The 17,346-nt window shown below is 39.1% G+C and overlaps 1 protein-coding gene across 1 annotated transcript in view; it reads left to right on the plus strand.

Moving 5' to 3' along the window:
- The first annotated feature begins 10,980 nt into the window (after positions 1 to 10,980).
- The window catches only part of bdkrb2 (bradykinin receptor B2), a 35,535-nt gene continuing 29,169 nt past the window's right edge, over positions 10,981 to 17,346 (plus strand). The window contains exon 1 of the mRNA XM_003214320.4: positions 10,981 to 11,357. Within this exon, the coding sequence (XP_003214368.2) occupies positions 11,140 to 11,357 (218 nt within the window). The 5' untranslated portion in view covers positions 10,981 to 11,139. The remainder of the gene's footprint in view (positions 11,358 to 17,346) is intronic.

The following is a 17,346-nucleotide window of genomic DNA, read 5'->3' on the forward strand; positions in this document are numbered from 1 at the left end:
ACCACTGATTTACATAGTCCTCAGGATTCCTTCTAATTCTATAATCATATAATCTGGCCTATAGATCGAAGTGGTGATTCAACCCTTTTGCCTTTGGTAAAGTATAATAAACGTTGTTTATACCTTCTTGTCCTTATTTTGATTCTTGGTGTTTCTTGTTCATCCTGCCTAAGGAATCTGGAAAGCTTCTAAACGAAAACAGAGACTCCCATGGTAAATTTATCTCTCCCTCGGGCCACTGAGCACAGCTAGGCACACAACATTCATCTCTCAGAAGCCGTTGAAACAGTCTACCCATCACAACTGCTTGCGGCAAGATCCAGGAGCAACCTGTCTCTGGTGGCAGATTTTAAAAGTAATGCATCATTTTCAAGTTGTTCCTGCTTACTCTCATCTCCTGGCAACAGCAATGAAGTAAGCAGCAGAAAAATCAGCCACAGACTACTTAGGATTGTCTCTCCCCAAGGGTCCAATGACAGGAATGGAATAGGATCCTCAAGTACGTACATCCTAACAAAAATATCCCGGTTCTTAAAAAGAAAATTGCATGTCTCTGGCTGGCCAACATCAGAAGAGGAAAAAGGAAGGAAATGCTGACTGCTTTGTATAAGTGTTTGGACAATCCCAAAAATTCCTAGCAGTCCCCAGTCTGGCACTGACCTTGACTCATGCCAAGCCTTCTTGATTATAAAAACAGCCCAGGAACATCAGGAAGGGATAGGAAAAAAAAGTTTTTCAGCAAAACACTCTCAAGGAAACAATGAAAGAAGTTTCAGAACTGAGCCATGGCCTCAGATGGCCAGCGAGGTGGAGCAGGTTGACATCCTACCATATTGTTATATATTTCCAGAACTGCAACCAGTCATTTCTTGGCATCTGTATGGTTTTTTCTGGCCCCACCTCCCTTCTGGTCTAGCCTCTGGTCCCATAGCAGCAGAACACAAATTTAAACTTTTCATCTGAGAAATTACACGTTCTACAGAAAGATATTATAGTCTGCCATCCACATTGGCTGGTTGCAGTAGCCCCATAAAAATGAGAAAACCATTAACAGAAAATACTTTTGTTTTACCCAAGATATAATATCTCTTTAGGAATCTGTAGGTCCTCCAGAATCTATTATCAATCTCTGCTGGATGTTTACCATAAAATCTCACTGGAGGACTTACAGATGTCCAGAGAATTGTTTTCTTTCGTAAGCTTGATGTCATCCAACACGCCTCTATAATCAAATTCCTGCAGAAGTTGACAATAGAATTATACTGGAAGACCAAGAGACATTGACACATTGATCAATATGGCCAGCTTCTAATTTTTTTTATTGGGATAGGTACATTGGCTTGGGGGGGGAAATTAAGGGGTGTCACAGTAATTGTGTCCAAATAGCAAAAGGTCTGTTGTCCAAGAGCTTCAGGATTTTGTCCTCAGCTCCTCATTCTAGAGAACAGGACTAAAAATTATAGTTAAATTTCAGGGAAATAAACATTATGAGAAACTTCCTAATGATGAGAGCTATTTGATCGTGCCTTGCTAGAAGCATGTAAAGCAGAGTCATTTTTCAAAAATGTTGTGGTTGCAAGCTTCTGAGTACGGGTTGTAATTAATTTCAAGATACCTTGTAGCTATAAAATTCTATGATACTATTATTGAACTACCTTTTCATTCTCTTGTTTCTGTGTCTTACAATGTTAGTAGGTATGCTTTAGGTAATAAATATGTCTTATAATGAAACAGTAGTCAAATTATCAGAGAAAGATAGGTCCTTAATTTAGCTTTCACCTGCTCAAGGAGCCTGCTTTGATAATATAAAGTAGTCACAATGGATAAAGTTCTTTCACCCCATGATTCCAACAATGTTAGTGAGTCAGAGCATTCATCTGATTCTAAGGACTTTATTACACAATGCAAACAACTGCCATTGCCATATGTATTCCTACCACATGACACAGTGTGTATCCCACTGCCTATCTCCCTGTGATTAATCTGCCCCTTGCTATTGAGGGACAAAATTCACCAACAGCTTGTATTACTGCAACATTCCCATCGCCTCTACTTTGTGTGATGGGTCCATTTTGTTTTTATGCCAGCACACTGTATGTCAAGGGGTGGGATTCTCCTCCTCTTCCCTCCCGCCCTCTAGTTATTTAATATTTTGCATATATAGGTTTTTTTGTTGTCTTTCATTGCTCAAACTGCAAAATTGGTAAAAAAATAATATTATGGAGCAGCAGAAGTGTTGAAAAGTGGGGTTATGTAGGTATGTGGAAATGCAATCACTGCACCACAGATTGGCAAAGTGGTTCAACTGCATAAATGAAGGGAGGCATGATGCTGAAGATGCTCATCCAGTATGCATCCACTATCTATGATGTTGCAACTGCTGTTTAATAGAGGATTTCTGCAATAAAGTCCTCAGTCAACATTGTTTAGTTTGACTGGCACTTGCTTCTTAAAACCTCAGGCAAATGTTTCTCCTAAAATTATCTGGAGATGACCGCAGACTGAATGTTCAACATACAAAGCATAGGCTGTACCATCCTTTTTTAGAACATATGAGGACAAAAAACTTCTTTTTACAAGTAATTTAGCCTGATCCTGTCGATGCTGGCTGGCAGAACTTCACCTATTTTTCAGACCAGGGAACTCATTATATTGTCTGCTGGAATAGCCACAGATCATGGTGAATCCAGCAGTGCCCATCGTGGGGCTTGGGGAACCCATTGTCCTATGCCCTGCATCACCCAACTTACTGTAAACCCCATCTCATAGGGGGAAGCATCCACCGCCCAGCTTCTCCTCCTTGTTGCCAATGCTACACGGGAATCCTACCGTGTTGCCGCCACAGAGGCATACACTGGTTCAGCTGTAGTTTAATCAATGTTTGCCCACAAACACAAAGATATACAATGTCAATGATAAATCAATTTTTATATACAGTATAGATTAATATTACATAAAATACAATTGGTACAGAATTTCCAGGTACAGTGGTATTGCTCTGTACATCTGAATAATTTCTAACTTAAACAATGTGTGTTCTATACATAAACTTGTAGCTTGTAAAATCAGTATGTTGAACCGACGAGTACGGATACCAGCTGTAGTTTAGCCATAGAGCCCCACCAGAAGTAGCTGTACATCGTGGGATAGGAGCAAGTGAACTCCTTGGCTAAACTATAGCCAAGAGCTATTTTTGTATGCTGCCAAAAACAGTCCCATCTGATGAGGTTGAAAGTCTTCCTCAGTCCACCTGCCTACATGATATCTTCTAAGGAATGGGGTCTCCCATAGGCTTTACTCTGATTTTGCTTTTGAATGATGAAATTTCTTATCTACAACTCTTTGGTTCATCCTGGGATCAGAGCCAGACCAAGATGCTCTTCCACCCAGGCTAAAACAGCCTTCCCCAGTAAGTCCACAAAGAGAAGCTTAGGCCCCATTCTACACTGCCATAAAATCAAATGCCTGAATCCAGATTATTGTTGTGAATCCAGATTTTGTGAATCCAGATTATTGTTCATGTTCAAACACAGAGATATCCAAGTTCAGAGGTCATACACAGAGTTCTTGAATCAAAGCCTAAATCCACAGTCCAAGTGCCAGTAGTCAGTGCCCATGTTCCGAGGGCAAACAAGCTCATAACTAACAGTATAACTAATTGCAAGACAAAATCCAAAGTACTTACATTCAAGTCTGGTCCAGGGTTCACAAAACCAGTCACTCCACAAATTCACAATAATACCATCCAGCAAGACATTGCCTCCAGCAACAAGACAGCATATTTGAGAGTCTTTTATGCTAAAGCCACAGGTGTTGCTTGTGGATAATTTGTTTCTCAGCTAACCCGGCAGATCTGCGCATTTGAGCTTGCTCTCTGTGAAATTGCATATGAGAAGGAGTAGTTAACTCTTCAGCAGTCTGCCCTGAAGTTCTGGCTTCTGCTTGCTCCTCCTGCTGAGATGTGGTGGCTGATAAGGGTTCTCCTTCTGCAGCTACTGCACTCTGCTGCGCAGGCTGTTGAAAACTATTGGTTATAATACATTACACTTTGTTAACCTTATTCCTCGCCCTTTAGTCTGAAGATTGAAGTACCAATTATTCCGCTCCTGGGCATTAAACATGTTTTTAAATTGTTTTAAATTGTTGTTGCTGTATGTTTTTCTCTGATGTTGTGTTCGGATTTGTTTTTACTGTTGTATTTTATTATACTGTTGGGTGTGGTCCCTTTGTAAGCCACCCCGAGTCCCCTAGGGGAGATGGGGCGGGATATAAGAATAAAGTATTATTATTATTATTTGCAGCTCCAACCACTCATTCTCACTGTCAGAGCTGACCAGGAAAATTATCTGGTTTGAACTGGCTTATATGCCAGTGGATATTTATACAATCCAGTTTAAAGACAATAATCTGGATTATATGGCAGTGTAAATCCAGCCTGAGTTTGACATTAATAAGTGGGATAGCATTTTCTGTTGTAGACAGCAGATGTCTTATGGGGCCATAGGACAGATTCAAGGCCCCTACTGCTCTGTCTTCCCATAGGAAAGAAGCAGAGAGATCATGAGGGAATTTGGGAAGATCATTTCTCCACCAAATGGAAGGGCTGGCTCTGTCTATGGCAATCAAACCTTAACAAACAGTATAAAATAAGCAACTTATTCCAAATATGCTTAGACTTGAATTTATTCTGATTACAGAATACAGATTTTTGTTAGTATGAGTTGATTCTTCCCAACCCACCCACTAGGTCAGAATGTATACAAAACTCTATGTATCATAGAATAATCCTTCATACAAAATAAACAGTGTCTACTGCTATATGGTAACTATTAGAAAATATGCTACAAGCTTGTAAAGGTTATTTATTGCCAAGTGTGTTTTAGGGATCCAGTGCAGACTCTCCATCTGAGGAACAATGCCTGATGTCACAGAAGCGGTTTCGTGTCCTCAGGAGAATTCTAATAGCCCCATCAATATGGGACAAATGGACTGTGACGCCTTCTGCCATGTGCTACCACCATTAATAAGCTGTGACACACCGTCACAACACCAAACGGTATGAATGGACCTGCTGGTAAAACATTTCTGAAGAACTGATAAAGGCAGGCCATAATTTTAGGCATTAAATGCAAAGAAAAGCAAGGGAGACAAATGTTTATGAATAACTGAAGATTGTATAGCAGGTATAACATCCTGGGAGGAAATGAAACACATACCTGATTCCAAAAGACTGAGGCCTTTAGGCTAAATGCGCAGATGGGAAAACTGCAAAATAAACCGGGTGCATCTGTGTGCATGCCCATCATAGGTACCACTTTTTATATCTGATAGCATGTGTGGCAGTTACATATCTTGATTAAAGAACAAAGACACAAATGCCTTGAAGAAACAAACTGAATTTTTTATTATAGGAAATCTATTTTAAGCTAAGGCAGCTACTCAGGGTATTGATATAAACTAGAATCATTCTGAGGAAGAGCTGAGAGAAGACTGGGAGAGAAAAAAAGAATTGGAGGCAGTATCTTGTGTGAACAGCCAACCAGATCAAATCAGACTGTGGAGTAACTCCACAACTTTGTGGCAGTGGGACAGCAGGATCAAGTCATAGAATCATTATTCTAAGATCCTATGACTCAGTCCTGCTGTCCTACTGCCTCAAAGTTATGGAGTTGCTCCAGGCTTTTTAAAATGTAGTTCTAGACCAGATTATCCCAGTTTTTCCCTGCAATGCCTACTTGGAAATATAAAAATATTGTGGGGACAACCAGGTTTAAATTTGGATGTGTACAAGTGTTATCAATGAGCTCCTAATTTCTCCATTTCAATTTTTCCCATATCAGATATTTTACTCTCATTTTTTTCACTTCTAATATGATCAATCTTGCCAATTTTAGCAAATGCATTTTTAAATGCAGCAATTTTCCATCCATTCCTTATTAATTATGGCTTTTTGCTGCTGTGGGAGTACAGAAGCAAAATATAGTTTCCCATCATTGTTCTCATTTTCCACTCTCAACCTAATTCCCTTGTTCTTCAGGAAGGTTTTTCAGAAAACGGCCTTGGTTTCTTCGCAAGCACATTGTTGAAATAGGGGCCCCGGTTGCTGAAACAATATTGGAATCCAATCGTAAATTATGATGTTTGAGTTCCACAAAGCTTCCTATTTAATTTAACAAAAAAGAATCCCTCAACAATACATAAACTGGTATTTGCCAGCTGTTGATATTTCTCCGTTACCAATGTGCGTGTAAAACAAAAACAAAACTGTTTCACAACACTTGCCTGAGCAGTGAAATGTTCCAGCAGATTTGGCAAGGTTAATTTCCTCCAAATTACAAATCCCCAGAGGCTACAATGTGTTTTTGATAATAAAAGAAAGCTAGTCTGGCTTTCTTTCTGCTCTCCATCTACTAGCAAGCAAAGACCACATTTAGACTAGCATTTAGCACTGAACTGGTTTTTGCAGAAGCGCTGAACTTTTATCAACATTGTTCTATTTCAATATGTTTAAATTTCAGTTAGTACAATTTTTCACATAATTGCTTATTGAATATATCTCTAACTGATTTTTACAGTATCAGGTTGTATCCAGACTGACCAGAGTCCCTAATTTTGTGCCTGTTCTGGCTGATTTTGTATTGAACTAAAATAAACTGACCTGGAAAGCTCAGGTCTCTGGTACTACCAGGATCCAAGAGAAAATATTCTGAAATAAAAAATATTTATGGATCACCAAATAAAATTAGAAACAACACAAACAACATCTGCAATCTTCTGGTCTTTTTAATTAGTCTGTGTGATGCATTTTACCTGTATTTGGCATGTTATGTTGAGAGAAAGATAAGGCATAAATTGAATAATGTTTTAGTTTAAATACTTACTAAATAATAATGTTTTTATGTGCAAATGGAGAACGGAAATAAACAATATAGGCTGCTTATTCATTTCTGGGCAGAATTCAAAGATGATTAAATCCCTATATAGCTTGGTTCCATAGCATTTGAAAAACCGTACAATATGACCACTGTGACTCCTGCAGGACTGTGAGGTAACATCTGGAAGAACTTGCTCATTTCAATAGGATTCATTATTATACAGTAGAGTCTCACTTATCCAACACTCGCTTATCCAACATTCTGGATTATCCAACACATTTTTGTAGTCAATGTTTTCAATACATCATGATATTTTGGTGTTAAATTCATAAATACAGTAATTACTACATAGCATTACTGTGTATTGAACTACTTTTTCTGTCAAATTTGTTGTATAACATGATGTTTTGGTGCTTAATTTCTAAAATCATAACCTAATTTGATGTTTAATAGGCTTTTCCTTAATCTCTCCTTATTATCCAACATATTAGCTTATCCAATGTTCTTCCGGCCCGTTTACGTTGGATAAGTGTGACTCAACTGTACATTGTTTCCTGTTTCTACACTGAATTCAGGAACTGTCCTCCATGGATATAGGTATTGTTCTTGTACATTGTATATCACTTTTACGCTGCATGAGTCTAGCTGTGACACGTGATCAGTGAGAGAGAGAGAGAGGAGGAAAAACACGAGGAAGGTGGAGAAATTGAAACCCGGGGTATTTCAAGAAAGATTTTTCATCCCAGTCTTGGAATATGCAGGTAAAATCAAAACAAAGCTAAACAAAAACTAGAATCTCCCAATACTTCTAGAGATGTTTTTCTCTTCTAGATGAGCCCATGTATAAAAGTCAAAAGAGAGAAGGCATTACATGTTCTTCCATCACTTAGCTGTGGTTTCAGGCAGTTGATTTCCAGTAAATGACTATCCCTTGGAGAAGGAAGAGTAATATAATCTTTGTAATTAGCTTCTTTACCAAGAACTATGGCAACGAAGGAATAAGTGGGTATGCAGCTTACAGCCACATCTACACAGAGCCATTATTTGGGCCCAATCCAATGTGCCAGATGCCAAATCAGGCCCAACAGGTGTTCATTCTAGCCCGGGAAGGAACACCTTTTCACCTAGCACCACACAGAGTCCAGTATGAACTAAATGCAGCAGTTTATTTACAAAAAGCATATACAAATGGGGAAATGGGCATTAGAAAAGGTGCTATGAAATAGCAATAGTCAAAAAATACAAAGATAGTTCAAGGTAGCAAGTACATGAAATCCATGAAGTCAGGAACATACATCCATAAGCATGAAAACATAATTTTTTCCAAGAACAAAAGAAAACTTGAGAGCTGAACATGAACTTTATTTTAATGCAATGTTGTTTGCTCTGAAGAGACCAGGAAAATATCACTCAATTTAAACACAAACCTGACCAAGAAGCCATGAGATCATCCCTTCAGCACTTGGGTTTCAAGGACTGTTTCTCATGAAGTCTTTCTGACCTTCTAATTAAGCTTTCTTTCACTTTCTTTGAGTGGAGACCTAATCTCACAGTGCAAGTAACTCCCAATCTTCTGAAGGCAGAGAAGGCTGATCCTCAAGAGAAACAGAATCTCACACGTCCTCAATCTCTTCTATATCATCCGCAGTTGTTGGCCCTGCTCTCTGATCAATGGCCTGCATTTTTGTCTAAGTTTTAGCCTGATCCCACAAAGACTCAGTGAAAAATCCATCAATTTCCCTCATCCTCTGAGACAGAATCTCCAGCATCCACAGCCTCAGGCTGCTGAGCTCCAAAACACCATGCCACAGAAGTGAGAAGGAGTCCCCACTGCCCATAGTGCAGAATGTCATTTACCGCATGATCTCTGGCCACAATAAGGCACCTACCCTTTCCCCATCATTCAACCTGACATCAGCTGCAGTGATGGGGCATCAAGAGGGGAATTTCCCCCTCTTCTCGCTTCCCTCCTCTCCTCCCTCCCTTCCCAGCACTCCCTGTTGCTGTGGCTGATATCAGGGTGAGCAAAAGAGAAAACCTGGCCAGAGTTTACTACAATGCAGGAGGAGAAGAGGAGACTGCTATCCCATGTCCCTGGACAGTCCAAGCCCAGTGAGTGCAGGATGACAGTCAAAATAGTTGCTGCCAATTCCTGTTAAGTATTGGCCACTACTGTCCTCACTGCCTATATGTTGGGCAGAGCTTGATTTCTGGGGCAGGATCTAGGCTTTCTCCCATTTTTAGGTAACATGGGGCAAGGCCATGTTAAGGTTGTCTTGTCCCGTGTTACCATGGATCAGAGTATAGCTGTCGCACGACTGATCTTATTTCTATACTGTCCTAAATGATCAGCATAGATGTGCCCTACAATTCATAGCTGGAAAAGCAAATAAAAAAGGTAGACCTCAAAGGCATGCTAGGAAAAAATATATATGTTGTATTGTCAAAGGCTTTCATGGGTAGAATCACTGGGGTGTTGTGTGGTTTCCAGGCTGTATGGCAGCATTTTCTCCTGATGTTTCATCTGCATCTGTGGCTGGAATCTTCAGAGGATGATCCTCTGAAGATTCCAGCCACAGATGCAGGCGAAGCATCAAGAACACGGCCATACAGCCCGGAAACCACACAATACCCCTCCCCAAAGTATGTTATATTCTCCAAACACTATTGTATGCCTTTAAGCCATCTGCAGCTTGTGGCATTCTGAAGGTGAACCTAGCACAGGATTTTCTTGGCAATATTTGTTGAGAGAGGAGTTGCTTATCTCTTTCTCTGAGAATGAAAGAGTGTGACTTGTCCATTGTCATCCAGTGGATTTCCATGGCTAAATGGAGGTTCTAATCTGGGTCCCTAAAGTCATAGTCTATCACTGAAATTACTGCACTAAACTGGCTCCATTATAGTTCCCTAAGTAATTTGATGATATTTTTGGACAATGAAATAGGATACATGAGAATGGCAGTTCATATTGAGCTGCATATAGAAATTTTAGTCAAAAAAGTGACTCTAAGAAACTATGTTAACCTATCCACAGATCAATGTAAGTACTGTTCTTCATGTTTACCCCTTCTCTGAGTGGTGAAAGGCAAGAGCTTAGAGCTTAATCTACCTTGGGAGAAACTAAAAGAAGCACTCATTCACCCCTTTTATTCTCTCTGCTGTGGGGCCGCTTCTGGCCTTTTTATACACCTGGATGGGGAAACGTGACATTACTGGTGACCTTTGACTTACACAGGACATATTAAAATCCATGATTTTCATATGACTGCAACTTATACACAAGTATATATGGGTAATAACAACTCACAAGGAAAAACAGAGGCTAAAATAAAGCGTGCTCAGTGGACGAGGATGACGTCCCAGGTATAGAAGGAGTGTACCGAGGTCTCCAGTCTTCGGTCCCGGGTATGCAATAGCTGCGTTCCCCTGCTAGAACCTCCAAACAAGCTGAGCCAAAGTGGTTTTTGTGGATTTTTGGAAAACTGCTTGCAATTTTCCTCTTATAAAGAAGGGGAAGTGTTACCACATTCAATAAGAGGCCCAGAAGCTTGGTGATTTTCCTACATAATCAAATCCAACTGGTTGTACAACACAGTAATTTTTACTCTCACTTGCAAAAAGAAACTGCTTTAAAAATGATCTCAAAGCAGCATTATTCCTACAGCCAAAAATAATAATGACACAGAATTACTATTTCTAGGAAGAAGAAACTGTTTAGAGATTTAGAAAATTTAGAAATATTTCAAAGTGGTCAGAAGAGAGCTATTGAACAGGAATCTTAAGCATAAGGATAGATGAAGGGAACGCAAAGATGAAAAATAATTGCCTCCTGAATATCTTCTCCCTTTTCACCAACAATTTCATTTCATATGATTAACATTCATCTGCAAACATTCATTTTCCCGTTACTCAGAATGACAAATATTTTACCATTGATTTCAACAGGATTTAGGTATGACTTGACTTTCCCTGACTGCGGTCTTAAAAAGGAAACTGGGAATTTTCACATTTGTAAAGAGGAGGTGCAGGTTGGAATAGAACCAAAAGAAATAAATGTATTTCTGATCCCTTTTCAAGCAAGCCAGAAATAAGCCAAGCAACAGGTTTATTTCCCAGGAAACAAAACTCTGCTTGCATAAACGAAGAACATATTTGAAAACACAACAGTATAAACTTTCTGTTTAAAAAAAGATATCACAGCCGACCCAGGCAGGATTGACTTCTGAGACTATCAATATCTTAGATAATATTTTTTGTGTTATTCATGGCTGTTACTCAAACACCGGTGACTTCATCATGCCAAACAGCTACTTGGAGGACATTAAAAGAAATGGGTGTGGAAATGCTTAACAGCCTCAACTCCAGAGGGAGGAGTTGTTTCAGTTCATTTCAGAAACCACTAGCAAAGGAAAGCTGGAAGCTTACACAAAGGCAAGGTAGCCTGAGACTCCGCAGACCTCCTGAAATCTTTGCTCTATCAAGGTAAGAATTTTCTTTCCTCATTAAATGTTTCTATACTCTCTTAATACTAAAATATTTATACAAGTATTCCTAAAGCCATGCTATAAACAGAGCATGCAGAAGTTACTTTTTGGACTACCACTCCTAATTCTCCTACCAATGGTCACATAGGCCAGGGCTTCTTAAACTTTTTTCCACTTATAACTCCTTTTCCTCCTGAGAAATGTTTGCGTGACCACAGATATATAGGTATCTCAAATAGGTATAGAAATCATACATTTACTAATAATAAATCAGCATTGGCAAGACTGATTTACCTTTTTAAGGAGTATAACTGAAGCATTTTCTGCAGAGTCCACTGTCACTGCATATTGTTGCTAAAAGATTCATGTAAATATCTAGGTAGCATCCAAATACCATATACTGTTGCCAAACCTTTGGTGACTCTAACATTGAGCTAAGGAGACCCCATTTAAAAAAAAAACAATAGTGTCATAATGAGGAATTTTAAAAAACGTAGTTCAAACATCTCAGCTCCCCATGTATTGGCAATAATAACTCTTCCTTCTAATTCTTTTTTTAAAAAACTGTACAATGTCTTGCAAATGTAACTTTCTTATATAGGCTCAGTTCTTGGTTTACACTGTGCATGAATGTACAATTTCACCTCACCACTAGCGTGTTTTGTTGGTTTTTACAGTTGTACCTATTTTATGCATAACTTTTCTCTTTAAATACGCTTTTTGACATTTTCAGTTTAATATAAAGAAATAATAACATATATACACAATTTCCAACTTATGGTTACCATAAGTCGAACCTATCATGGTGTTTTCTTGGAAAAATAAGTTCAGAGGGGGCTTTTCAGTACCTTCCTTGAAGGCTAAGAGAGTGTAACTTCCAGTGGGTTTCCATGTTCAGGCAGGTAAGCAATGTTATAATTAAGAACAACAAAAATAAGCATATTTATAATTGGTTTCCATTCATAATTTTCACTAATAAGCAAAGCTAGCTGTAATAGTACAGACAGTAGTTGAGAATGTTAGCCCAAAAACCTGTGGGTTGTAGGAACACTGGAGTCAGAACTTACTAAGGTTGTACTTGCAAACACACTTGAAGAGAAAAAAAGCCCGACTAAATACTATGAGAATGACTTGTAAGTAATCAGGCAGCATTAAGTTGGAAACTATCTTTAGGATATCCCTGGAAACTGCAAATCATCAAATGACTAACCAGTGCTGGCAAAACATTACGCAATGATGTGGAAAATGCTTTTATATATATACAATCAGCCCTCTGTATCTATGAATTCAACTATCCATGTCCTGAAACTACACTTTTTTAAAAAAAATCCTAAAAGCAAACTTTATTTTGCAATTTTATATAAGGGATATCATGTTATTATGGCACTGTATAAAGTGGTACTGAGCAATCATGGATCTTCCATGAATGGAGCACTTTGATCCATGGAAGTCAGGACTTGGATGAAAGGTAGATCTTGAATGGTTTAGGCTTGGAACTTTAGTTAATCTCTGTTACTGCTTCTTCTTCTTTTTAACTCATTTTTTAATTTCAGAAACATACTAAATAAAACATATCCAATAATATAAAATCACTAACAGTAGTAATTCTACACCTTCTAATACTAATAAGCAAATAATAAAAATGTACAACATATTTGAAAGAAAACTTCCCAAATTGTACAACATGTAATTGCTGTTATTTCTAGCTTTTACAGTAGGTCCCTGTATTAGGTAAGGGATCAGTTCCTGCATCTTTCATGTAATATAATTTTCACTTGATCTAAAACCCTATTATATTTTCTGAAAAATAGAGTTCCAGGTTAAGTGAAAATGTAGAACTTCTGACCAAAGTATACCATAGAATTGCTATTTAGGACCAAGTGATGCCTTGAGAAGTGTTCTTTTTATGCTACTGTGTGACTCTGTGGTCACCTTCCCTCGAAATGCAACCATGAAATGCTCTGGAGACCTAGAAAGAACACTTCTCTAGACATGGCTAGGTCCCCTTGCTTGATTCCATGGTATTCAAAGTTATTTGTGTATAACTGAAATCATTTCAATGAGCTTGCACAATAAATTGACCTATTTTATTTCCAAACTCTGACAAATACCCTTTATATTCCTATATAAGTCTAGATTTTTTGTCAAAAAATCAACCCAAGAAACTGGAGGCCCCTTCTATAGTGTCATAAAAAATCCAGATTATCTGCTTTGAACTAGATTATATGGCAGTGTAGATTCATATAATCCAGTTCAAAACAGATAATGTGGATTGTCTGCTTTGATAACCTAGATTATATGGCAGTATATAAGGAGTTTTTTCCCAGGAGAACCTAAAGTAATCACTGAACCCTCTGCTGTGGCCTGACTTCTGGCCTTTTTGAATGCGGTGGTGGTGCAGAATTATCCTTGAGGTTTTCAAGGGTCATTTCAGAATCCATAATTTTGGCCCCAAAACAGGTCTTCAATTTAGATGTGAGGTAGATTTATACATGAGTATATATGATACATTCATTTGGATAGGCCTGTTGTATATTGGCCATTACAACTGGTCACACTGCTGCTTACTGCCCCATAGCCTCAGATGTTTGTTGCACACTGTAGCTTGGGGGAGATCCAAATGATTGTGCTTTCAGATAAGAGGGGGAGTTATCCAGCAGAGAAAGAATGGGATTGCCAAATTAGGAAAACAAGCCTTACATATAAGAATGACCGAACTACAGCGAAGAATCTTCAGGGAGAGGTACTGAGAGGTAGGCCTCCATGGATTCAAATGATCTGTGATGTAGATGAGGGCTTCTTAAACTTTCCCACCTGGGACCCACGGAGAGCTAAGAGGCATTCAGCTGAGTTCCGGTATCGTAATTGTTTTTCTTTTATCTTTTAATATTTTTATATTATTTTTACCTGGAACCCACTTTGGCCTGAGAAATTTTTATGTGACCCCAGGTATAAATGTATATAAATTAGGTATACAAATCAAACATTTAACAATATGAAATCAGCATTTCCAAGGCTTTCTGAACAGATTGATTTTGCACAACAGATTCATATAAATGTCTAAAACAGCCACTAGGCGATGTTCAGAAAACGTTTACTATTGACAATATGGAGCTAAGGTGATCCCATTTGGGGTCGGGACCCACAGTTTAAGAAGCAGTGATCTAAACTATATCCATGTTTCAGAGGTTCATTTTCCTTGGAACCGTACCATCCGATGCGGCCATAAACTCTGGGCCAAACATGCCTTTTCTAAGTAAAGGTAAAGGTTTCCCCTGACGTTAAGTCTAGTCATGTCTGACTCTGGGGGTTGGTGTTCATCTCCATTTCTAAGCCGAAGAGCCAGCATTGTCAGTAGACACCTCCAGTCATGTGGCCGGCATGACTGCATGGAGTGCTGTTACCTTCCTGCCGGAGCAGTACCTATTAATCTACTCACATTGGCATGTTTTCGAACTGCTAGGTTGGCAGGAGCTGGAGCAACAGTGGGTGCTCCCTCCGCTCCCAGGATTTGAACCTGGGACCTTTCGGTCTGCAAGTTCAGCTGCTCAGTGCTTTAACACACTTCGCTACCGGGGCGACAAAATAATTCATGCCTGGCCTCCAACATACTTTCCAGTCTCTTCCATTCTGCACAATTCTAATATCACTTTAACTCTCATGACTACATCCAATGGCATCCTAGGGTTTATAGTTACTAGAGGTACTAGAGTTCTCTGTCAGAAAACTCTCTATATGAAACTATAAATCTTTGGATTCCCTAGGATGCAGACATGGCAATTAAAGTAGTATTGAAGTGCTACAACTGTGTAACATGAAAAAGTTATTGCCTTTCAACCATGCAATCCCTCTTTTTCACCATAAAAAGGTTATTGCAATACTGCAGTGTCTCTAAACTTGTTTCCAGGAGCAATAATCTCACTAAGCCAAAAATGAGTTGTGGGCAACAGAAAAAAAGCACACTTCTAGAAAGGAGACTAGACTAGACTCAAATGGAGCAATGACTCCTCCAACAGATACTGTTCATGTTAATTCCTCCGAATAAGCAACACCAATATAAAGTGATAAAATTAACCACAATAATAGTTGGTATATTTTCACTTGGATTCGTTTGAAAGTATCATCAGTTCATTCAATGAATGAGCAAGTAAGTATGTGACTGCTAGAGAGCAAGAAACAGCATGCCTATACTGCATAGTAATGGAATGTCAGGAGTGAAAAGGTGATGACTTTTGAATCCCATTAAATACCACTTCTCTATTGAGCTATAAAGAACCTCTTGGTAAGAGTAAACCCGGTGTAAAAACTTTCTTTCCTGGGGGAGTTTGAAAGAATAAATAAATAGATATCTTTTCTTTTGCTGGCAGATTTATCTGCCTGAAAGAGAGAGAGAAAAATAACAAACAAAAAACCTTTAACAACTTTGAGCTCTGACAATACAAAAGGGACTCAACTAGAAGTAAAAAAAATTCAGTGGTATAATCAAATCTGATGCACATCTCAGTTGTCTCAGGGCACTTCCAGACCTATATTAAACCCGCTTCAGAGTCCTCACACCCTGGGAAACCAGTGGGTTTTCCCGTAGGTTGTCTCCATTGCTGTGCAAAATGGGGACAACCCAAATCCCTCTCTCCCTAAAAGCTTTAAAATAAAATAAAAATTTACCAGGCCACCATTAGGTCTTTCTGGAGGCTTCCTGGCACATAGCAATGTTGGTGCCAGGAAGCAGGTGGAGAGTGATTTGCCCCATCCCGCCTCCTGGTATGCCCCAGGAAGCCTCCAGAGGGGACTGGTGACCCAGTAAGTTTTTATTTTATTTTAAATCTTGGGGAAAATTTGGGGAGAGGGTGGGTTCCATTTTTGCTTCTCCATGTCCATGGAGCCTGTAAAAGTGAATTGGGCTGTGGAGACAGATGACTGGGTAGTCCAAGACTACCCAGTAATCTCTTCCTATTGGGCCCATACTCTGTTAGATCCGGGCCTTTCAGGAAAGCTCAGTTCTAAAGAAGTATCGATAATTCGTGACAAAGCAGGGTTTTCCTGCTTTGTCACAAATTATTCCTCTTTTACTGGAGGCATAGTTTGGATGCCTCTGATAAAAGCACAAGAACTCGTGCATTTTGGGCCCTGTCTGGATGGGCCCTCTGCTAACTACTATGAGAAGCTGCTTCATACAGAGCCTGTTTGCTTAATATTTGGCTCTCCAGATATTATTGAACTGCAATTTCAGAATCCCTTATTAATTATGCTAGCTAGAACTGTGGAAAGTTTAAAAATATTAGGAGAGCAGCACGCTTTCCATCTCTTGTTTCCTGTGAATTAAATTAATTCTCCAAAACTGGAGGTAGACAGAAATAGGTTTTTCTCAGTCCTGGTTGGAAATGCCAAGAATGACAACTCAAACAGTACATATGTGGAGATTGTGGCCTAGAGCTGAGTTTCAGCTCTTTTGCAAAACTGTCTGCAAAAGACCAGGAGACTATCAACACTCCAGAATTATAGCACATCGATGCCCACTTAATTGTCATGGCTCTATCCTATGAAATCCTGAGACTTGTAGTTTGTTGTGTCTCTCTGACAAGAGAGGATAAATATCTCACAAATCCCAAAATCCCATAGCATTGAGCTATGGCACTTAATATGGTGTCAAACTGCTATAATTTGGCAGTATGGCTATGATCTAAAAGATTGCATATAAACCATGGTCAGAACTGCCAGTGGGCTGAGTGTGACATTGCCATGGCTCAAAAAATTGAAGGGAGCGGGGAGTTGCACACACTGCCTTATATCCAAGTGTTGGTCCCAACAGAGACATACCTTTCAGCCATCCCAATCTGGCAGATACAATTATGATTAATCACCTACTATCCCATTCTTCTAGCTGCTTTTAAAATGTCCCAGTGTCTCTTTCTTCCCCACACTTTTCTCCTTGATCCTCACCTGCTATTCCAATATATTCACTAGTGTACTCTTTTGTTTGTCCAGCA

Source organism: Anolis carolinensis, chromosome 1 (genome assembly GCF_035594765.1).
Source record: "Anolis carolinensis isolate JA03-04 chromosome 1, rAnoCar3.1.pri, whole genome shotgun sequence".
In the NCBI taxonomy this organism is placed as follows: Eukaryota; Metazoa; Chordata; class Lepidosauria; order Squamata; family Dactyloidae; genus Anolis; species Anolis carolinensis.